This window comes from Poecilia reticulata, linkage group LG13 (assembly GCF_000633615.1).
Source record: "Poecilia reticulata strain Guanapo linkage group LG13, Guppy_female_1.0+MT, whole genome shotgun sequence".
NCBI lineage: Eukaryota > Metazoa > Chordata > Actinopteri > Cyprinodontiformes > Poeciliidae > Poecilia > Poecilia reticulata.
In genome coordinates, this window is record NC_024343.1 from 20,583,085 (window position 1) to 20,608,450 (window position 25,366).

The 25,366-nt window shown below is 38.2% G+C and overlaps 1 protein-coding gene across 9 annotated transcripts in view; it reads right to left on the minus strand.

Moving 5' to 3' along the window:
• The window catches only part of kirrel3b (kirre like nephrin family adhesion molecule 3b), a 225,605-nt gene that overhangs the window by 59,927 nt on the left and 140,312 nt on the right, over nt 1-25,366 (minus strand). For all 9 annotated transcript variants that reach the window (XM_017308241.1, XM_017308242.1, XM_008425956.2 and 6 more), the window contains 2 exons: nt 21,633-21,782; nt 14,990-15,139 (listed from right to left, as the gene is read on the minus strand). In XM_017308241.1, coding sequence (XP_017163730.1) covers nt 14,990-15,139; nt 21,633-21,782 — 300 coding nt within the window. The remainder of the gene's footprint in view (nt 1-14,989; nt 15,140-21,632; nt 21,783-25,366) is intronic.

Genomic DNA, 25,366 nt, shown 5'->3' on the forward strand with positions numbered 1-25,366 from the left:
TCTCATATTTATTTTAATTTCTGCATATGTGCTAGTATGAACTCTGTGAGAAAATTTGAGTAATTGCTTGGACAGATAGAAGAGAAACTATTAACAAAGGTGTCAATCTAATACTCACCGTCGTACAAATAGTAATGATATTTAGACCAATACACCCAGCCCTAATATTTTTCTTCTGTGTTTATACCAAAGCAGGGGATGATACTCCACAACATATGAAGTCTATTTTGACACTGGTACTTATTCTTCTGCATTCACTGTTGCATGTCTACTGTGCACTGCTGTTTAGTGTATATCAATGTGATGTTGGATATTTGTGTATTATGTTTTGCAATAGAAGAAGTTGGTGTAAAACAGCAATTATGGTAAGCCAGACACAATTTCTTTTAATCTTTTCCTAAAAATAAAATAAAATACATAAATTATTAGAAATACACTTGTGATCACCTAAAGAATAGGCAAACTTTGTGTTTTTAGTTTCCTTGGAAGATGAAGGGATTGGTAAGGCAGGGAAATGGGGGAAGATTTGATCAATAAATCAGCATCCAATAAACATGCAAATGACTGGAAAAAGAAAAATAATAATAAAACAAATATATTTCCCTTCATCTGAGATCTTTCACAGATCCCTTCCTGCGGCTGCCAGGTCTGACTGTTATACAGAGGCCAAGCCTTGAACTTGAATCAGCCATCATCATTACTGGGCTGTTTGCAAACTTGGCAGTCCCTAATGGTTCTAAATTAGCTCTTTACTGCAGCCATTCGATGGACTTGGCATAAGTAGTGTGGTCAGTGGTACAGATTGATCGCTCCTCTTTAATTACAGGGCTGACTCACTGCTAACCCTGCTTCACTGACTTCTCTTCTTTTTTTTTTCTTCAGAAGAATAATAATGAAATCCCTTTCAATACTTTCACAATTTTTATTCTCCATCAAACCTGTGGGCATTCACCCTTAGAAATCAGGTTTTGCAAGTATTACTGTGATTACAGGTTTTATACAAATCAAAGATTACAGACTGCAGAGCTGCCACAAAGGATGTGTCTGTCGGTAATAATCAAAGATGTAAGGTTTGTGTCTTAGCTAAAGAAAAACAGCTCCCAGATACAGTGAGTTCATTACTTTAATCATTTGAAAGATCTTAATAGGGTCACATATTTTGAGTTGTCTTTAGATTCAGTGGCTTCTCTGGATCACAGATGTCATGGTGAGTTACACGCTTCAAGCAGTCATTTTTTTCCGTCTCTCTCTGAAGAGAAAAATCCAAATTAGTCTGTCACAAGCAGACTATTACATCACCCCATCCCAGCCTTTTTGCTAGATACATTCCTCTATTTTATCTTCAAAGCTGAAAAAAAATGCCTTACTCATTCTTTGTCTTAAAAACTTCTATTATTTTTTATTCTTGACATATTTAACTATAAACTTTGAATTGGGCTCCTCACATAAAAAAGAAAAAGTGATGTCAGATGGACTGAGCTTCGTTATCATTTACATTTAGTGCAAAATCAAAGAGCTCCATAAACGAAACCAAAGCATATTAATGTGTAATTAACTCAGAGAAGCAAGGTGATAAGTCCGTCACCTCAAAGAGGGGCATGGATAAACCCTTGGGGGCCATAAAACCACCTTTTGATTTGTGAAACATAAAATGTCCATACCACAAAAACATAAAACCGGCGTGTATGTGAGGAAGCAGATTACCTCCAGTACGGGTGGATGAAAAATCTGCTTTGATATTGGCGCTACTGATGGCAAACCTGCTGGCATCTTCAGGACTGAACTAGCGCTGGAAGTGCTCCACCGAATCAGATGGTTGGAATACTGAGACTATCCCCTGCTTTACAGGAGCGATAGCGCGGGAGGAGGAAAAACAATTTGGAAGCAAATGAATGAGAGCAGGCTTCTCAAAAGGAAGCTGGAAGGAGAAGGCATTGTATGACAGTTGTAATGCGGCACTTTGGCAATGAGCTTCCTGACTTGTATATTTTTGAAGAACGCTCGAACAGACTGCCTGTCGTCCCATCGCAACAGCTTGCAAAGTTTCTGATAGATAGATCAAAAAAAAAGAAAAAAAAAAAGAAAAAGGAAGATGAGGAAAGGAATGCCCAGCACAGGTGGAGACGTGAGACATGTTTGGCTCACTGGCCCAGATCACCATCCCTCTTTGGGAGCTGTCATTGTGCATCTGTTTGACAACTACTGCATTCTCAGCTACATGTGTGCAAATGAATACACATGCGCACACACACACACACACACACCCACACATGCAAGCACATAGACACAAATAGAATGAGTAAATTAATGAATATGAAAAAAACACCAACAAAGACTAGGTCATTTGCCCTTATAAAAGAGTTGCAGATGATAATAAGAAGCAGTATGGCAGAAAGTTGAGAGCATGGTGTGACGTTACAGTAAAGGTGTGAAGTTAAAGTTACTTAAGCCGTACACAGTTTATCTGCCATTTGTAAACATTTTTCAGCCCAGAGGTTTGCAGAGCATAAACCACACATTGCAGGAAAAGAGTACCTACAAAGTACTCTGAATCATTTAAAGCATTTAAACAACACAGTGATTTAACTAGACTCAATGCATGCTTTGTTGGCAGTGAGCCTAAAAGCAATTGTTGGGTTCAATTGTTTTGAGCACAGATAGGGGTTTAAGCGGATTTTTATTATTAACCTTTATTTCACCAAGAAAATCCCATTGAGATTAAAAATCTATTTTGCAAGACAATCCTGGAAAAGACTTTGAATGTGGCATAGTTATTGTTGCTGGTCTGAAAAAAAAGTTAATCCACTGAGATTTACAGAGACTGGGTCCAAAAAAGAAAAAAATTTACTAGCTGCAGTTGGTTAGCTTAACACACCTTGTTGATCTCAGAGCTCAGAGTAGAAAGGGCCGATTGGTTCTAGACAATATAAAAACAACAGTAGTACAAATACCACCTTGCTACAAATAAAGAATACCATCTCTGAATATACAACTCTTCAAACTTTCTTGTAACTAAGACAACATTTTTACTAAAGTTCACCAAAATTGAACAATAACAGAGACTAATTTGACAGTTTCAGGTGATGGGGTGAGAATTTGGCAAAAACAAGACCGTTAAACTCACACTGTTGTGTATTAACGTTTTATGTTGTTGTTGGTGTAACCGAAGAGGGCAGTGGGCATTTACTTGACACACTTTGGATCCCTTACAACCAAATGAGCACCCTTTAAATATCACTGCACCATATTCAGTTCATGTGGTCAGCATGAGCTGAATATTCATGCTGACCACATCTCTTTATGGCCACAGAGATACCATCAAACGTTGGTTCCTGCTAATGGGATAATGCATCATGTAACGGAGCTTAAATCCTCTTGAACATTAAATAACTTCACTGGTCTTAAATGGCCTCCACACTCACCAGATCTCAATCTAATCAAGCACCTTTGGGATGTGTTGGAACAGAGCATTCACATCTTGGATGTGCCGCCGACAAATATGAAGCAACTGTGAAATGAGATCATTTCAGTGAGGACCAAAATATCTAATTAATGTTTTCGACACTTTGTAGGATTTACATGATGTAGAGAATATTTAAATGGAGGGGAGGATGGGGTGGAAAAACATTTTTAATATTTAATGAATATTCCTGAACCACTAATAACAGCATGAAGGTGATAAATAGGTAAACACATAAGTGGAATGCTAATTGGAAAGATAATAATCAGCCTATAATTTAAGGTGATGTGTTTTCCATCTTTCCTAAGAATTTAAGACAGCAGTATAATGTCTTCTATACTTTAGCTGACATAATCCAGAGGACTACTAGTGACTGGTTTATTTCTCTATAAGAAGATGACAAAAATTTACATGAAAGTGGTTTGATGGATGGGTGATCTTTTGCTTGTTTTCGAATCTCTAACATATCATGAAGTGTTTTACAGAAGGGAGGAGGCAAATCTGGCGGAATGATGTGAGGATGACAACCTCCGTGGTTGATAGTGGATTTGAAGAAGGAGCGGAGGCCTCATCATCCACTAGTCATTTGAGAGCTTGTGGAAGAGAGGGCGAGCACTTTCAAATACTTTGGGGTGCACACCAGCAGCTGTATTTTCTGAGGAAGTTCAGGAAGTTTGCCACGTTGACTGAGATCCTCAGGAATTTCGGCAGATGCAATGTTAAGATCTGAACCAGCTGTATCGCTGTGTGGTACGGCAGAGCCACTGTCACGGATCACAAACACTTGCAGAGAGTGAGAAACAAATTTGAGAGGTTCATCAGGACTCCCTTACTCTCTCTGCAGTACATTTACAACTGCAGAGTGTACATGAGAGTTGCCTCCATTGTCAAAGACCCTCCTGGCCCCAAATCTGGACTTTTCACACATCTTATAAAAGAATGAAATGAAGGACTACTAGCTTCAAGAGCCTTTTCTTTCTCTCTGCCATCAGACTCTATAGCAGCTAATAAAGTGGGAAGTAATATGGAATGCCTATATTCACACTGCCAATAATTTGCTTATATTTTATTTGCATGATTTAGAGAGAGAGAGAGAGAGAGAGAGAGAGAGAGAGAGAGAGAGAGAGAGAGAGAGAGAGAGAGAGAAAGAGAAAGAAAGAGAGAGAGAGATTCTCTTTTTAATCTGTACCTGTGGACAACATTTTATTGTATTTTTATAAATTATGTTTTTAATATTTGTTACCTTTTGTCTTTTCAACAGGCATTGCAAATAGCAAAGTAAGTAAACTGTACAAGGCAGCATGTTTTTGCTTTGCATATGCCAATAAAATGTTGAACTTGAATTAAAGGCCGAAAAACACAAAAATACATCTGACACAGAGAGAAGGGATGTGTGTGAGCGTTTTTTATAAACAAATTGTGATCTATCTTCAACCTGACAAGTGCTCTCCTTATCTTGGTGACAGTACTGTTGAAGAAGCACTTACTTGGTAGGCTTAAAAAACAGCTTACAATTATTTCATATGATAAATACAACACAGAAGTTTGTGTCTGATTGAGATTTAAATTAGCTGTTGAATTAGTTAAGCAATTTTTTTATTCAGCTCTACAACTGAAGGATATAAATACTCTGAAAGAACTCGCTAATGGTATTTAGCAAATGTGTATCTGAATGAAAGTGTTAGAGAGGTCAGAAATGGTCCTTAGACAATTTGCAGAATGTAATGAAGTTTCTCTGAAGAGAAAACATAAAACCGATTAGATGTTTTTAAGCACTTTGGATCAGATGAGAGACACAAGGGAACTCACTGCTGCTCATCAAATCTGATGGACAGTGAGACATTAATGTAAGTGGATCTGAATTCCTCATACAAGATTCTTCCCCCGTGCCTTTCAACATATTTTAATACTCTGACCTTAAAAGTTTCTCATTCTCCCCAACTTAGTATTTCTTATCATTTGGGGAAACAAGGCTTTCAATAGTCGGGTCAGAACTCCCTTTTTTCCGCAATTAATGCAACATTTTAATGAATGCAGAGGGTCTTTGGTAGTAATACCCTCGATATTTATAAATAGTACCAGATGAAATGAACTATGGATGAAAACAAAATGAGGAGATGCCAGATCTGATAAACACTTGCTTCAACGCAGCTTAGCCATGTGTAGCTGCAGACAGCGCTCGGCACAGATTGTGAGGGTGCTGACACTGCTGCTCACCACGTTGTTGCTATAGTTTTCAGTCTTGCGTGTGTGTGTGTGTGTGCGTGTGTGTGTGTGTGCGTGTGTGTGTGTGTGCGTGTGCGTGTGTGTGTGCGTGTGTGTGTATGAGTTTAAAAGTGAGGAGGCAGTAGCTTCACGTTTCAGATTCCAAATTAGATTTTTAAAAATAGTAGCTTCTTATTTTTGGTTCTTGCCAATTATTCGCCCAATTGCTTTTAAAAGTTTTGTAAGTGCAAGAAGAGAGTTTTCCAATGGCTGTTGAATTTACAGCCGAGGCAACAGCATTTAGTAAAGGGAGCGGATTCAAAATCAGTTCAACACCTGTACACAGTCGGAGCTGTTGTTGTGCAGAGCACAGATGTATTCACATCATCTCTTCTCCTTCAGCAGAAATGCAGAAAGATAGACAGAAAAAAAAAATCCTGCTTGCAATCTGTCAGCCATAATCACGCACCTGTTCTCAGACTCTGATATCATAGATGTAGTTATCTTCCTGTCTCGAGTTGCAGAGAACATAACAGAGAAAAAAAGTGAAATATGAATGTTACAGTCAAGACTTTCTTCTAGAATGACTGCAGCTTCGGACACCTTATCTCCACTTACATGTGTTTATAATTCTGAGATGGCGAGTAGAACTTTAGTGAAAGAGGATTTGGTTACAAAACGTAATGAGACTTAAAAAGTTTTTAAAGGCACTACAGTAAAGGAGATATGGCTGTTTTAGACTCAGTTCTCTCTCCAATTGAGTTACTTGTTCATTGGAGATTTTCTTTTGCTTTTCCAGTAAACTTGGGAGCTTACCGTACAGCTGTGTACTTGAATAATTCATATAGTTATCCAAGTACAAAGGTAGTTTGAGGCATCAGTTTTGGATCTTCTCACCACATTTTGCTTTTTTTATTATAAAAATTCTAATAATACTTTTCTATTCCTCAACCATAAATTAATAATTTAGAATTTTTGAAGTCAGGTGTTGAAAATTACAGGTAGGACGAGAAGGTCCGAGACCAAGCAGTACATTACTATTTTATAACAACACCATTGTTAAGTGGTTTGCTTTATTTAGTCTCTATACAACTACACTGTACACCACAATATATGCTAAGTCAATTCAGCCAATATCTAATTTCTTGCTACCCAGATAATCTCGCTCATGTTCATTAGAGGGGTTTCTGGACCAAGTACAAGCTATATTCAGGCGAGAGGCTAATACATCCAGGACAGGTTGCCAGCCCACCACAGGGCCAACACACGTGTCAGCCATGCACGCCCACAAACTCTCACTTCCGAGATGAAATTATGATCACCAGTTAAATTAACATGCATGTTTCTGGAATGTGGGATGAAACCAGAAAATCTGGAAAGAGTCCATGCATACACATGTAGCCATGTAAACTCAACAAAAAATACAGCAAATTTCAAAGACATTGAAAGTGTCAGTGAGTAAGTCCATTTTTTACTGGTGAAAAACAGTAGAGAGACGATATCTATCCTACATCAGCTTGCCATTGTTGGCTCCCTAATAAATCCAGAATAGAATTCAGAATTCTCCCGTCTCGCATATAAAGTCCTTAATAATCAATTTCTATCATATATCAGAGATCTGATTAGAGATCGGCTAAAATAATGATGACAGCAACTAAAAGCCCCTCTCCTGCAGTTAATGTTTGTTATTCATCGACAAAGAAAGTATTCCTACATCAGTTCTTCTGTTTCTTGTGGTGCATTCTGCTCTGTCTTTTCAAATCCCTTGTTGGTCATGGCAAACGGCTGCTTGTGTTGAGACAGGTTCTGCTGAAAGGTTTCATCTTGTTGAAGGGGAGGTTTTTCTCTCATGCATGAGGTTTTTTTCCTTGTGTATGCTTCGCTACATTAGGGTTTGTATACTGTCGCTACATGCTTGTCCAGGAGGAGTGAATGCTGCAAGTCAATGACTCAATGCAATCTGCCGGATTTCTACACATAGAAAACCTATTCAAAACTTAAGTTTGATAATAAATTGCAATTGATGAATAATTTGATCACTAGTAATATGTGTATGATTAGATTTACTTTTTATTTGTAAATTGCCTTGAGATTACATGTTGTAAATTGTCTAGAGAAACTGAATTTATTTTTTTTCAATTCTTTATGAATTTATTACATTAAGTACACATTTACCCTAAGATAAAGTTATGTTTAAAGTACTTTAATCATTCTATAGATGTATTGTGTAAAATGAGACCAAACCATTAGTTGGTAAAATTACTATTGTTCTCTACATTAGGAAAATAATTGAGCGCCTAACACCTTTCTGTAAAATATCATACAATTATGTTAAGCACTTAAGGATTGTCAAACATTTTATGCTTGGACAAAGTTCAATTTTAATGTGACGTGGTTTTGTACTTTTTCGGCATAAAGAGTTAAAACTTCTCATTTACTTTTACTTTTCTTCTAGCCTGTGCTGCCTTTGATACCATGCCCTTCAAGTTAATTTCCATTACTAAAAAGATGGCAGCATGATCCTTGAGAAATAATGAATTCCGACTTATCCACTGAAATGGCTGATTCAGCGTTGGCAGTTGGAAGCAACAATAACAAAAGGTACCCTTGGGCCTTTGTGCACATGAATATTGTTGGCGAAGCGTGGGTCCAAAACATTAACAATGCAAGGGGAAGGGAAAACAAATATCTTGCCCACAATGGTTCATTCAAATGACATGCTATCAATTATGTCTGTTATACAACCGGCATCGCATTGTGTTCGTGAATGCTTTTCAGTTTGACAAATGTTTGGGAAGGTCTTTGAGTTTCGCTCCCTGAAAAAACTTCACATAAATCTCTTTTTAATTATTGAACAAGTGATCCTGTCAAATATGACTCTCTTAGCATAAGTCAAATGTAAATTCAACAAACCAACCTGTAAAAAGTGTCATCGAGTAGAATTAATTGGTGAGAAAGATGATTACAAGCAAACACGACGCTATTCAGTAGGTACGAAAGTCAAATATGTTTTTTTGTTTTTTAACATTCCCACCAATTGTGTTACATTTGTTTGTCAGGCACAGTCTGTAAAAATCAAGGCAACATTTTTGATTATGACACAAGCACTTTCTGTTATCTGTGCAATGGTCTGTGAGTGTATATCAAACTCTAGAATATAGGAAATATTTCAGATATATACATAATCACCATCACAATAAAGCTGTAATTTTATGTCCTGAACCTAAATTATTACTAAACATGTCTTCTTTTTTTTGTTTTTCTAAGCAGGACCAAGAAATTGAATCACATTAGTCCCAGTCTGTCCGTCTATTTCCTATGCTCAGAGTGCCATACATTTCCATTTGAAAGACTTAGCTTTAATCTTCTTCTGTTTTAAGCCTTTTTCCTTCTTTAATATATACCGTTTTAATGTGCTGTACATACTTGGTGCTGCCACTTTTAATGAATGTGGTACACAATATAGTTTCCTTTACTATGTTTGGTTTTGTAGTTGTTCTATGCTAAGAAGAAAACAAATAATAAAGATGTGTTGCTTTTAAAGAAATAGAGATAAATAATTTAAGTGGCTAAATCTACATTTTAACTTGAGTAAGTTTTGTCTTTAGTCATCTCGTTACTTTATGCACTACCAGAGATTTTATCCATGAGTAACTCTCGGTGGTGTTGGACCTTAGTTTTTATTACTTGGGGCAGGCAAGACATTTTATATTTGAGGCATCAGGAGTCTTTCTGAGGGGTTTTACTCTGTGTCTGACGAATCATGGATGCACTTTACATAGAAGAGTGGATCTGTCATCAGAGCCCACTGTAGCTTTAAGGTTGGGTAAGTATACTGCAGTTAATAGATTTTATACTTTTGCTCTTTGTGCATCTTTTAACAAGCTGAGCTACAACATCACATGGCCACATGTAGCTCATATTTCTGCTAGGGACATTAGGCAACATGTAAAACTAGTTGATTTAAAGACAAGCTATTTTACCAATTAATAACACACCCCCAGAAAACTATGATTCACTGAAAAGTTGGATAGACAGGAGGTAGCTTCACACTCTAGACTATTATAGTTATAAAATTGAAACTAATAATATAAGAGTCACTCACAAAGTAAACACTAAAAATAACTTTTACAAATGTTGCCTTTGTCAAAAAATATGTAAAAAAATAATTTTGACTAATTGATTTGGCTTAATAAGAGCAGCTTAGTTAGTTGTATGAAGCAGGATATATATATAAAAAGGGTAAGGACCAAAGTCTGAAAATGAAAATCCTGCCAATGACCAATTTACGTAAGAATCAGGAGCCATCACATTTGATGTGACACCTCTTTACTTGTTGAATAGACTGCCACATGTATGCACTTAGGACATTTCTTTTTTTCTTTTTAACCTTAATAAGGCAGCAGTGGTGTCTCTCCCCCAATACAGTCTTTCCTAAACTGAGGTAAAAAGATTAGAGCAAAATCTGAAGCAGTGCCAACTTACTACGAGTGGTATAATTGGCCTCATGGGTAGTTTTTGGACCTGAAACCCTCCATTCTCTTCCCTCATGACTAATTCACAAGACCTTGATTTTTCCTTTGGCATCTGAGGATATAGCCTTCAAGCTGTGCAAATGTTTGTATGGGTTTAAGTTTACTGCCGGTTTAGTTCTTGGGGATTTTCAAAAAGGGACCTCAGTTATCCTTTGTGAGTTTTGATGTAGTCAGTGTTATGCATTATCTTTCTCTTTCTTCATTGACAGCTGGCTGCAGTAGGTTAAATAAAACCATATCCCATATTTTCTTGGAAATAGATGGGTTAGTAAGGTCAGCCTTCCTGAACATTTGCCTCCATTCAGTTGCTTCTCTTTCAGTTATCAGTTTGCTAATCATTAAGGTGAAAAGCAATCAAAAACTATTCCATGGCAGTTATGGGACTAAATATTTGTCTTATGTTATTTACAAACCTATCAAAGTCATTGAAGAGAGTTTCGTCTGAAATGGCAAAGAGCGGAGTTTGGTAGATATTGAGTTATGAAAGATGCAGAAGAGACTTTTACTGTAGATTTATTCTGCTGTCAGGTAAGGGGGAAAAAAGTTTGTGCGCTAGTAAATTTAAAGGTGTGTGTGTGTATTGTGTGTATATTTTCCTGTGCATTTCTATCCATGTGTGACCATACTGTAGGTGTGTATTGCCGTAGCCTTCTTCCCAGTCAATAGACTCACTGTCACACACTGGCAAGTAATTGACAGCTTGGAGTTTGCGTTGACACAGGACTTGCATATATTTTCTCCATTACCATTCGTATACGTCAGCCTGAAGTTCTCCTTGGCAGTGCTTTCAGAAGTCATCTTGCTTGGCAGAGGATTAAACAAACACCCTCTATTCTACCTTTTGGGAGGAGGTGATAAACTCTCTCACCCTAAGTAAGCCAAGTAGCTAAAAAAAAGACTTTCCATTTCTCATTCCTGTGGTGTGTACAGAAAAAAAAAAAAAAAAAAAACAGTTGCAGCATTTGTTCTTGTACCGCTTTTGTATGTTGGCACAACAAAATGTAAAGACCTGGAGAAATAGTGTTTTATTCTTCTGCTAATAAGTAAATAACAGCTTACGATGGGGGATTTAACATGAATTGTTGTAATGGCGGCGATGCAGCCAGACGTGCAGGTATGCCATGGCGTGCTACTTAAAAGAAACAAATGTAGATGAAAGAATCCATTTTTGTTGTTTTCCTATCTAGTCTCCCAGTCCACACTCTGTTGGTGATAATATTACATGTTTAAGTTGGTTTGCCAAGCACCAATACTTCCAAAATCGAAGAAAAAAGTCAGTATAGGCAGACAATTGATACAGTAAAGTGGGTTAATTTGGCACGAATAGATAATTCCTTTTCAAAAACATTCCCAACACAATCTTTCTATGTAATTGAAATACCGTGATCACAATACAGCAGACTGACACAAAAAGACTAAAAATACTATTATTTTCTAATAAAGATTGCTTGTCAGACTGACTGATAACACTTAGTAATATGTATTATAGCAGGATTTTGGGATTTGGGATGCTAAAGAAGGGACAAACCAGATTTGCAACTGGCTAATAATGACAAAGCCCTTAAATTGCAGCTTCCTATCTGTGTTAAATTGTAATGTTTTGGTCAGCCTAAAACAAAGTTCAACACTGACCAAGGCTTATTTGCAACACAGTTGTTATTTTCCAATTCTACTTTGGAAAAGACACTAAAGCAGCATTTTCAATACTTCAAAGATATTACAAAGAAGAAAAGCATGAAAACTGCAATATATGGATTACAGGGAAACATTGACTAATTTGTTATCAATAGAATAAAGACATTTTATAATTTCATAGCTTTTGTTAGTTTTCAAAACTATTGTAAAATTGCCTTGACTTGTTTCATGTAGCAAACATTTATTTACTGAGATTTTGTCAATTGTTGAAAAATTTTGGGCCGAGGAATTTGACAAAGTACCTGCAACATGTACAATAAGGATGCATTTGTTGTCAAATCAAGACCTTAAATAAATATGCCAGAAACATGTTCTCTCACAAGAAGTAATAAAAAAGAAAGCCACAGTTTAAGTGTTAGCTTTGAAATGATTTACACCTATGGTGGGAACAAAAGCTGTGTAAGATGTGATAATTAAATGATCTGTTTAAACAAAAAAAAAGTCATAAAGACAGATGTTGTTTCCAACATTTGCAGGCATAGGACCTCTGTAAGAGGGAAAGTTAGAAATCCACAGAGACAAACCTATAACAAGCTAGAGAACAAAATGCAAAATTAAAAGAAAACTCCAAAACTACCAAAACTCAAACTTTCAGCTAATATAGAAAATATAAACTGTAACACTACCATATGCACCACATGTTGTGTATTTTCTTCCCCATAGTGGAATGCTTTATGTGGAATTATAAAGTTGTTTCTAAATTCTCAAGCATAGAAAATTAAGTTAAGGAATGTGGTGTGAAAAAGGATAAATGCCACCATGTGAAAATACAATTACACCAAAATTGATCAAATTAATTAGCCACCACCTTTTATTACGTGTAACTAAAGTTACACTTGTTTCATTTTTTGCCTTTGTCGTTCGAAAAATGGATAATTACAGGCAGAAATATTAGACAGTGACATTTTGCTGAAGTCTCAGTAACAATAAGCACATTTACTTGTATGCATTTTCAAAGAGGGAGTCGCCAGTCGCAGAAAGTTTTGCTGCACTTTGTCTTCCCCTCGCTTCTCTTTACTGGGTTCCTGCTCTCCTACAAATCGTTAGTTTCACTTTTCATTAGGCTGAATCAATAAGGCGGATCAGTGGCTGATGGTTTGGACTGCGTGGCAGACGCCCCGCTCGGTCTCCCCTTCTCTTTTTTTCATTCTTTCTCTTGTTCTCTTTGCTCCTTCTTGGACTCCAGCTATTTCCTCTGCAACCATTCAGTCGAGGAGAATGTATGAGGCAGCGGGAAGCTTGAAGGGACTAACAAAGAGGGATGAGCCTAAAAGTGCTACCCAGTAAGACAGAAATGACAACCCTCAGTGGTAACCCACTAAAGAAAAATTAAGACTAGGTGAGCTCTCAAGCTAAAAGTAATTTTGAAAATGAAGGCATGAGACAAGGAAATTAGAATGAAACTGTACAAATAGAACCAAATGTCCATGCAAATGTTTCACTCTTGTCTGATTGTTTTATCTACAGCATTTCGTTTTATAAAGATTCACTTGGGGTATTTAAAAATGTCAGTCATCATCATAAAAAAAAAATAATAAAAAAAATTAAATAGATGCTTGTTTTTTTACCCAACTCAACAATTGTCTTTGTTTTTGTTGATTTTATGCTTAATATTATAATCTTGTAAACTCAAATTGCCCCCAGGAGACTTGTTCCTGGTTTGGTCATGGGCAGTCATGTACATCTAGGGGAAGTATTGTGGTGTATCTTGGAGGTGGCTGCATTGGTGGCACTTCTCTGGTCTACCATGGTGAATAACCCAATGAACCAAAAAGCGTAGCTCTCCATTTACAGATCCGTCTATGTTGTAATCTTGACCTTTGCTCAAAGCATATAGATCATGAATGAGACCCTGAATGCAGGCGGTTGAAACGAGCTTCCTCTAGGGTGGCTGTGCTCTGCCTCAAAGCTTAATTGAAGAGCTCTGTTATCCAGTGGGATCTCCGAGTTTAGACCTTGCTCCACGTAGGTACCTCCCTTTGAAGGTTTCCCAGGCATGTTCCGCTGGGAGGAGACCATGGGTCAGATCCAAATCTCACTAGAGGGACTCTAAGGACTTTTTGACAGAATGAACTTTTCCCAGGAGCCACAGTAGTTTTCCAGGGCCATTATTTACAATGTCCGTTTACACTGCATTTACCAGGGTACAGGCCTAACACCTGAACAGAAATTTAAACCAGAAAAGGCACTAGCACAGAAAAATTACTTTTTTTTTATTTATCCTGAACTACTGGTCATAGTTTTGTGGAGTGGGGATGTTGAGCGATTATGTTTACTTGGAGCATGTCACGCAAACTTAAATTATAAAACAAATTCTAGGTGTTGCAAACTTTACATGACTAGGAAGTGTCTTTAAATGCGTCTTTAAATGGGTTTGGTCTTCAGAAGTGAAATTACTGTAAAAGAACCGCAAGTGATTGTTCTAGTGTTACAATAATGATTAGAGCCCTTCTATTGTATTCTCCTCTTGCTAAATAAACTAAACAACAACTCTTTGATCTGAAATCCTTTAAAAAAAGTTTGTTACAACTACACAAATCACTCATTGTCATTGAGTGACTTCATATAGAGTACATAGTGTAAGCTCTGTGACCAAACCAATGTTTTTATTTTTATTTCTAAAAATGTTATCAATTTCATAATACCTACAGGTACATGACGCCTACTTATGTCTAGGCTGAACAAAAAAAAAAAAAAGCAAAGCTCTAACAGTGACAGGAGTAAATGTACATTTAAGTAGTCAGGGTAAAGTTGAAATGGGGAATAACCAACCCTCTGTTTATTCCTTCTGGCTTAGGAATGCTTTGGAATATTTCCGAAAGAGCCAAAGAGAGATGTCTGAGGGTCTTCTTCTTGGAATGGTTACTCCATAAACATGATCTTGGATTAACAGAAGACAAACGATGGCCGTATAGTGTTTCTGTCCTGAATAATAGTTTTTTGTTTTTCTAATAACCCATTATGTGGTATTTTTGGTACCACGTAATGTTGAAATCTCTACAAAAACACGAGCTTGCTCAGCTGTGACTGAATGGTGGCTGGCTCTTCCACAGCTGTATTGTTTGATGGCTGTGTGTACTTAGTTCTGACTTACCCAGCACAGTGAGCCGGGCAGGACGGGACCTCATGGCAGCCTGGACAGCCTGGCACTCAAACACTGCATCGTCCATTAGCTCGACACGCTGGATGCGCAAATGATGCTCCCCTAAGCCATGGTCGCCAATCACTGTGTAACGTGGATAGCCTGCAATGTAAACAGTTTGTTTATTTTATCTCACCTTCAGTGTCAAAATACAGTTCATCTGACAAAAGCAAATGAGTACATTTCTGTATCTCTTTTCTTACTTCTTATTCTCATGTATCAAAAGAATAAGTCTTCTGCAAACTGTCTTACACAGCACTGGCACAAGCACATTAACTGAGCTGAAAAAGAAGATAATTTAAAGGGAGGTGAGGATAGATTACTTTATTAGTTTATGTGGCTAGATTATTCATTTGTTAATTTACTCACAATACATTTTTACAACACTCCTGGCAGTGTAATTGAGCTGCTGTGAAAGTTGCTGTATGCTGAGGAACCATGTTTTACTGCAACAGTAAACAGGAGCAGCTCCAGTTCGAGTTGTTTCAAGATTACTCCGTGAAATGATTTACAGTTTAATAAGAGCAGAAGAAAGCAGAGGAATATCCAGGAGACCTAGGATGTCAAGACAGATGGTTTTGAAGATATCCCTCTTAAGCTAATATAAAAATTTGCATAGCCCATGTGTTGTGAAGTGTATGTCTCCACAGGGGCAAATAAGCTAAAATATACATTTGTTTAACCTGTGAGCACTGGTGGGGTATGTAACATGTCTTCGGAAACCTTCTTCTCTCAAGATCCCTTTTCTATTTTGTTTTTTACCTAGCTTCTTCGTCCTGATTATTATGGGAAGAATTTATGGAACGCAAGGAGAATTTATGTTCATAAATATTGTACTTCAAAGAATGAGAAGAATTTCCAACTGAGTGGAGCTTTTTCTTCCAGCTGTCCTTGTGTAATTGATTGATGATAAAACCAGAGATTGGATGAAGATTTTTTTTTTTCTGGAACACACTGCCAGGCTGCACACAAAGCTTCAACCAATATTCTGCGAAACAAAACTTCAGACTTTAGACTCACTTCCTCCTTGCTCATCAATCACACCTAAAAGAAATCTGCCAGTTTCTACCTAGGCGTGTAAGGTTAGACTGATACTTAAGGGCAACAAATAATAAGGGGGTAAAAATGGATTTCTCCGAAACTCCTAACCTACAGTCACCTTGGAGATTCCTCAAAACCCCGGGCCTTTAGTGATTTTCTGTTTTAGCTCCCAGATAGAGTGGGCAGTGGTATAACAGCTATTAAGTTCATGGATGTGTCTACGGCAAAACCCATCATATGCTCTGTGTCCAATTACTGAATTCGGCTTCATTGAATCCAGCAGCTTTTAATAGAGCATGAAGTGGGTCTCATTATAGGCTGGTGGGGTGAGTTACAGCCGATTAAGCCACTCTGTGCATTTCATCCTCCTACGTGAAGCCTTTAATCTTAAGGGTCTATACAGTAAAAATACGAAGGACAAAAGAACGCCTCAACACAAATATTAAACCAAGGGAGAAGGTAAACAGAGGAAGGCAAAAAATAAGCAGCGGCATTAGATCGAGGATCTGCTGCATGATGCTTTGCTAAGAAATAGGACCAGATGATGTAATCTTTCTATGACTTTACTTTTACTTGTAAAACTGAAGAAGGCTTTAATCTAAACAAAACTAAATCATAAAATACTAAAAATCTTAGTAAGGATTAGTCAATGTCTGTTTTTAATTGTATCAAAAATTATGCTTTTAAAATCTATACTTTCAAAACTTCAAACCTTGTGCATTTTTGTGATTACAAGCCAGACATGGTGGCTCTGGCTGACAGGATTGCCATGATGACTGGCAATCCTGTCTCACTTGTTGCTGCACACTGCTGGTCAGTGTGCAGAAACTAACCAACTGGGCTGCATTTGTCCCACTTAACAACAGCGACAATTTCTACTTTTGGAAATACTCTTAGTCACAGTTATGGTGTGGAAATGAGTGTAGCATCAACCCAAACTTTTCTATAGTTCAAACTTTGATGCAAACTAGCAATTTAGTAATTTAAAAAACAGTCCACATGGGGATACCACAAAGTCTACACTTTTACAAGAAACCATTGTTAACTTTGGTCCTGGTTTCTCAGACATACGTGTTACAAAGCTACAGCTATGGTGAACAAAACTCTCAGCTACATCAATCCAGCTGATCAGCTCCAACTTGTCCACCGAGAGGGGAGTAAACATAAACATTTTGAATAAAATATAATAAACTTGTTTGTTCTTTTGGGTCATACAGTTGTTGCAAGTTATCCCAGTGGACTCACAATCATCTGATGAGGTAGACTGATATAGCAGGCAGTCGGACCAACAAAAACATCATAGTAGTATAGAACATGTTCAGTCCTGAAAACAGATGCACTCTTGTGAAAGTTTAGGTGGTTGATATCTGCTTTGATATTATACAAACATGATCTGTTTGTATAATATGAATGTGCACACTTTCAATTTGAGTTGTTTTAAACAGCTAAAATCATCTAGATGGAGGACTAGGCTGTTGTCTGACTGGATGTTAGCCTTCCACTTCTATGAGGATTGATAACTTTTCACTCTTGGTTATATGACATAGAAGTGCAAAAACTAATACTCATTATTCCATCCAACTGCTCTCTATCTTAAAGAAATTATAAAATTGTGTTTTTAATTTTCGTGTTATTTTAACGGCGGGTGGTTTTACTCAGACCTACTTAACCATGATGATCTGAAACTAGCCAAAGGATGGACTGCTCTTTCAACCTAACAACAGTGCCTGAAGATACATAAGAACCACAAAGTCACCCGGAGAGAGATTTTTGCTCCAGTTTTTTTTATGTTCACTGATGAGAGCCAAGGCAGTAATACCACCGCGGATCAGAAGGATAATGATCATTGCACGACTCTGTATGATGTGAACTTGCGCTGACTCTGGTCAAACAGCCTTGAGTTAACTGCACCCTCCAAAGAGACGAGGATGAACTTCACACACACTTTGTTTGGCTTGTCTTAATCGTGGCTTCACATAAGCCATGCAGATTTCTGTTACACAAACAGATTACCGTGCCAGTTACCTCATCTGTGCTCCTGGCATACTAAGAGTAATATTGCTGTGTGGAGATGTGGCCGCCTTCCAGTTTCATCTTGATGCATTAACCGGATCCAAACGGGGGAAAAAAAAAAAATTTGCATCCATGATGGATAGTAAAAGATAAGGATGTTATCATCTCATTTTCGAAGAATTGAAACATCCTAATGTGTTTTGCCACCATATAAGCATCCTGATTATGCATTTTGTCAATGTGATTGAAATTACACTGTGGCACACATGAAGACTGATCACCCTCTGCAGATGTGACGTGCACCTAGAAAGGGCCATTGATCTTGGATCTCAGCACATTTCAAACACACAATGTGTTACCCAAAGCAAACAATGTAAAATAGTCCCATTAAGGAGTAATGAATCCATCAGGGAGCAATGGATTTGTCTTGAGGGTGAATCAATGTGTGTGTGCATGTGGGTTTTGTTAGTATGAAGACACTTGAAGCTTGGCTTGGCGATTCGCATCATTCACCTGGTACCCGCTTTGCACTGTACCCGCTTTACCCCACGTAATCAAAGCAGGCTTTGCTGCAGCTGCAAACAGGTGACCAGAGCTAAGTTTGCTCTCTTGAGAATCAGGCGTAACACAAAGTTGCTTTTAGAAGCCCGGCTGGCGTTACCTCGTCAAAAATGTAAACGGCCACCTTAGTTTTCAAGGGACCTTGCTTATATCTGACAAGTGTGTTGTCACCAGCATGTACAGCAGATACGTTCTGCATCATGCATATTCATGGCATTGATTGGTATGTTGAGGGCTACTTCACTTTTCTTTAATTAGAGTTGAAAAGCGTGGCACAAAGGGGGAATGAAGAGGAAATTCAGGGACAGATAGGAATCATTGGCTTTTGTGCTATGATTTCTCGCTCTGAATGGTGAAAGAGTTCTCTCAGTTTAATCACTGCTCCTGTGAATGGAAACAGGTCCCAGGCGGAGGATGCTGCCAACACAGCTTCTTTCTATGAATAGCCGAGCAGACCTATATTATTGAAATGCTCCGTGCGACATTTGATTCGTCGCACTTTTTACGTATACAGCTGCCACTTTCCTTTCATTGTGTGCGTCTCCGCCGCGATGTACCATTGCTCTTTTACCGCTGCATGCGTGGCATGTTTAGGTAGGCAGGAGTGATAAAAAAGGACAGCTGTGGAGTGCCTTATTTTGAAAAAGTGTCATCTGTCTCAATAGAAGGCACTCAGCCCCCTGTCTGTAACATATTGGTGATTTTAGAAAACCTTTCTTCTCTAGGCTGGCGGCTATTTTTCTTCACACAAATCCTTCCCTTTTTTAACTATCCTTATTTTCCTCCTCAATCACTCTCTTCTGGAGGAGAAAATGGTTGTGGAGAGGGCCGAGAATGCTCCTTCTTGTCCACGAGTTTTAAGCTATCCAAAGATGTTTTATTAAAGGCTGATCTAATGTAGTTCCCTTAAGTGTGAAGACTCAATGTTCTCTTTTTTCCTCTTTTTTTTGTCCATTCATCTTACCTTCCCTGCTGTGGAAATGAGATTTCATCTTGATCATTTTGTCTTGTTAAATCAATAAAAGCTGAAGAGGATAAACATCTCTGCTCTACTCTGAGCCTATATAAAATTACACTCGCTCTCTGTCTCTTTCTCTCTATATCCCCCTCCCTCTCTCTTTCCATTCTATCTCAAACAATCATAAGTACTCTCCCCGTCTGCATCTTCTTCCTCCAAAGGAGACTTGATGGCTGCAGGACTATTGTTTACAGCCACCTCTCAGTCTTCCCCTGGGGCCTAATAAGGACACGAAGAAAGAATAGGATGGCTTTACTGGGGCTTTGTCAGTCTCTGAGGTTTAATCACACACCACATCTCTGAAAGAGGACTATTTGCTAAAGGTCAAAGGGTAGAAAACCCTTAATCTCTATTGCAGCTCATATTTAATCATTCATAACCATGCAGAATATTTTGTATTTGAGATTGGCCACAACTGAATATTGAGTCATTGTGCCTTGAATTGCAATTACATCCAGTGGTTACAATGTGGAGGAGTGTGAGGCAAATTGAAAAGCTCTAAAATGAAAAGCCTGTATTGATAGAATAATGGTAGGGACCGAGTACAGATATAAATGGATAAATGCTTTGGGTGAATTTAATAATCAAGGTGAACATATTCTTCTTCTTCAAAAGGTTGGCAAACCATATGAACACTTTCTGTATAAAGCCAGGATGGATGGGCCATCAGGTTGCTAAATAACAGCGCACTAGTCCCTTTGCTTCAAATTAAGCAATTAACACAATTACGCATGGGATGTGATGTAATTAGGTGGAGGCCAGCTACTTTTCAAAATGTCATTTAGCAGTCTGAAATTCAGCAGCCTGCATTTAGGTACGTCTGACCAGTCTCTGTGCCTGCTGAAGAAAAGCATGATGCACCACCACCAATCACCATTTCAGTGGAGAGATGGTGTGTTCAGGGTGATGTGCAACATACATTTTCGATCACATGTAGGTCTTTTCATGCATGCAAAATTCTTTTTGATCCTATCTGACGAGAGCACCATCGCCTACGTGTTTCTTGCGTCCCCTACATGGTTTATGTCAAACAGCAAACAAGATCTCTTATAGTTCATCTTTTATCAATGGCATTTTCCTGCCACCCTTTTCTTGTACAGACTTGTTAATTCACATGTTCATTCATTAATGACTGCCTTGTTGACAGAATCTAACACCTGAACTTTATATTGCTGAATAGCCCTGTCACAGTAACACATTTTGCTGGGCAATAAATTGTCCGAGACGTTATTGTGATAAACGATATTATTGTTTTGAGACCATTTTAAAGTAAATGCAGAGTTTAGAGTTGTATTTGAAACGTAATCAATTACGAATTTAATGATGGTATTTGACTTAATGTAATTGTTGATTCTATGTTGCATGACTTTGTGTTTTTGTGTTTGTTATGATGGAAAGCACTTTGAAATGCCTTGCTGCTGACAAGTGCTATACAAATAAAATTTACTGATTGAAGTAACATAATGGTAATGGAACAATAATGCAAGGACGCTCTCTCAAACATCAATAAATTTTAAATTCTACTGCACATTGAACACTGGAACTTCAAGACATTTCAAATATATAGACAAAGCAACAGACACAACAAAAAAAATTATAATTATGAAGTCTTGGTAAACAAAACTGAGACATATGCACCAGACTGAAAACTATTGTCAAGCACTTTTTGGTAGAAAGAGAGAAAAGAAAAAAAAATTATTGAGCTTGATTGTTGCCAGAATCTAACACCTGAACTTTATATTGGCAAATAGGCCTGCAACAATAACAAATGGTGACAAACATGGAATGTTGCTTGTTGCAACAGGCCATGTTTTGTTTTTGAAAAAAAATGCTAGCTACATGTCAAGAACGCAGTGTCCAAATGTTAATGTTTCATTTCAGTCTTATTAGTTGAAATATAACAACAAATGATACATAAGTTCAGGGTAATATGCTAAAAAGTAAAGGCATGCAAATATTTACCAGAGAGGTCTCTGCCAACTCCCAGTGCCAGTCCATCTTTGATCCACAGGACGATGCCGTGGTATCCGGGGATGGTGCATGGTAACGTCACCGGCTGACCCGCCACTACCACCAAGTCCTCGGGCTGCTGGGAAAACATGGCCTCCACCCCTTGACAGAAAAAAAGAAGGGAGAGGTTAGATCCGATTAGCTTGCCGTTTTAAACTAATCTAGACACGAGGGCAGAAAAAGTTCAAAAACTAGGAGAACAAGTGATGTCTTCAATCTTTCAAATGATGAACGAGAGAGACAAATTTGACAAAAGTGCACAGTGTTCCCATTTCAACCAATTTCAGTCAAACCTCTTGTCAAATGCATGTTGCAGGGAACGCTAAAGGGTGCCTTACAAATGCGGCCCATCATTTCACTATTCATGATACAAAGACAAGTTTCTGCAATCACGCAGGAGTGGAGCAGTGGGATTAAAGCGCAGGCTAAGAGACAGCTATCATAGCTCAGCTTGGTTCATTTATGCAGGATGTCACCGTGCAGATGGGCTGGGCCCGTACACACCACAGCGGATAACACAATCTTGTCTGCCAACGCCGCTTCACCAGCATACATTAACTCGAGCTCACACCCATGTATTCCAACTGTGCAGCTGCTATTAACTGTACCGCTCCGCAGCGTGTTCAGGCAGAAAGCACTGCGGAGTGAACTCCATTAGAGGTGTGTTAATGGGGAACGGGGTACAGAAACAGTAAAGGGTTGCTTGGTGTACACATGGTAGCAGAGTGTGTGTAAGTGTGTTTATGCATGAGTGTGTGGGGAGGTGGGCAGTGGGGAGTCAGAATAAAGAGACACAGGAATACAGAGGGGTACTGATTTCTACTTTAGAATTCTGCCTATCAACTGAAGCACACATACAATGACATGCATTCACCCAGACACGTAAAGGGCATATTTTCTATCCAAAGTTGTTTAGCATGTGCCACCAGTTTATAACTAGGCCCTTTGGGATCGTTCAGCTCTGCAAAGGAAATTCCAAAATCATGCTGACCTACAAATACCAAAATAGCCTTTTTCCTTTAAAATTCTAACCAAAACATGTGGATGCGGTGAAAATTAGCACAGGGTTGCAAAGCAAGGACGACTTCATGTTGCTTTTGTGGACAAAACAAGGCATCAGTGTGTGAGTATGATTGGCTCTTCATTTTCTTATTTAAAATGTGGCTTTAATCTGATGAGTTTTAAAAGATAAACTCTTTTTGCTGTGATTGTCGCATACTTTGTCTCATTGAGGGGGAGTGACAAAAACAGAGACACTTGTATTGTACTCCAACTATTATGTCAGTGCAGAGAATGTGAGGACTGCCATCTTCCAAAGTGTCTTTGTAAACATATCTTTTGTTTTTTAGTTTGTCCTTTCAGAATGTCAGATCACAGAACAATTTCCATTCTAACACAGACACACGCACCCCCCCTCCCCCCCCACACACACACACACGCAGACACACACACACATAATATATATATATTCATATATAAAGTATTAAGCAATCGTTGCTGATTTGCTATAATTCCTGAATTCCTCCCCAAAAGTTCTTAAAATACAATGAAGAAAGTCAATTTTGAGTCACCTAGCAAGAACTTGTCAGTTAATTAGATTGTCCCGTTCACATTAATGCAATTTAAAGCCTGGCTAGGTTTTCAGAAGAAAAAATGTCCTAATATCCTCCGAGTAAGTGGGCAGTAGAGAAAAAGAGTGACACGTGTAAGAGAGGCTCAAGTATTTACATCAGGGTAGCAACATTCATCCATCTTTCTATCCCGTCTGCCAAATAAATCTCTGTCTACCAGATTTATCCTTCCATGGCTATCACAGCACAAACAAAAATGACCACCTCATCTGTCCAGTCTTTATCCTTGGAAGGTGTAGCAAGTAACAGAGAGAAAACAACCGGACTCCTCTTTATGACATGACAAATGCATCATAACTGAAGCAACTGAATAAATAACTGACTGACTGAATGAATGAAAAAGAAATGTGAACATGCTTGTTTTATCAGTTAAACAGTGTGTAAAAATATCAAACACAGACCAGTCAGATCCTCTTTATCTGTGGCTCGAAGCCTCAGACAACCTTGTGACTTTTCTGATTTTTTGTTGGGTTTTTTTTCCCTCCTCTGCAACAGCCTGCCTAAGTACAATGGCTAGACCTTCAAAACAAAAGAAAAGAAATGAGATTAAACTTCTTGCTGCAAGAAAGATTAGTGACAAAAGCAGAAAAAATGCTTCCTTTATCCCTTTGGATTCACCAAATTCAACAATTTTATCATGAATCATTATGAAAAAGCTACCTTACTTTTAAAAGCAAAGTGCTCACTCAAACATCTAAAAGTACTACAGCTATCAAAAGCACAATTTATGCAATTGGAAGTAATTTTTTCATCCATTCAAATGACACAACACAAAACAACTGTCAGCAAATCCGAGATAAAAACAAAGATGAAAAACTATCAGCATTTTAAAGTGTGGGAAAATATAACACATTTTTAGCACCTTCGGCATGCTTTTTTTTCTATAGGCTGCAAGCTAAATTACAGGGACTGTATTAAATCCAGCTACCACGTTAGAATAGCCAGGATTCAGGAAAGTGAGGCCATAGATCTGTGACAACTAGTGCCCAGTTCTTAAATGCTGTAAAGAGAACAGCAGTCAGTTAAAAACTGAGCAAAAAGCCATACCCACAGAGTGGACCAATACTTTGCTTTCCCTAATGTTGTCATTTCACGTTGGATAATTTGTTTACCATCAGACGGCTGCTGCATTTCGACACACTCCATCAGTATTTCCCCCCTCGGTGGTAACTGCCCCCAATTTCATCGCTCTTTGCCAATCAGGCCTCAAAATTGCCGTTACAGACACACACTCAGGCCACTTCAGAAGAATAATCAGCATGCTGTCTGTGCGGCATGTGGCCACACAGCAACAAAGCTTGGCCTGTGATCATTATCAAAAACTATTACCCCTCTGGCCGGAGCAGTTTATACCAGCAATTTAGAAGCATGGGGGGAAAGCGTCACAATATGGAGGAGAGGGTTAGGTGGTGGCGTGTTTTGTTATTTAGCAGCCCAGGACCACAGTTTCTTTGTTTTATTTCGTTGCTGCCAGTGGGGTTGAGCTGGTGAGAAAGTTGAAGTATCTGCAAGAAAAACCGGTGCAAGTGTGTGTGTGTGTTTGTGTATGTGGGAGAATTGTCATCTTTCTTACTCAGTGTTGCCATAGGTGACAGGCGTCTTGTTAAAGTTGTGAGGTTATAGGGTCTAAATCGAGTTATACTTATAGACTGCAGTGAGATGATCACAGGGCTTACGGTGAAATGAAAAGCTTTCCCTCCTCCTGCAGGGCCTCCTGGTGGGCTATTTGTTTAAACCACAATAAAGAGATGCACCCTGCACGGAAAAGGAAAGTGCATTCTCTGACCAATTTGACCAGCTTGTCTTAAACTTTTTCCTAGTTTGACCTTAGTTGCAAGATAAAACTTTTGCAATAAGTAAATGCTAATTGACTGAAGCTAAGTTCAACTTGATTTTTTTACTACAGCTTCCCAAAGGGAAGTAATGCTCAATTACAAAGAAGAAAAGAGAGAAAACTGAAAAAAAAGAATAGAATTGGGCCACTAATATTGTTACTCTTGACACCCACATCCTAAATGATTACTAGCAATGTAACCTCAGGCAAAACTCTGACAA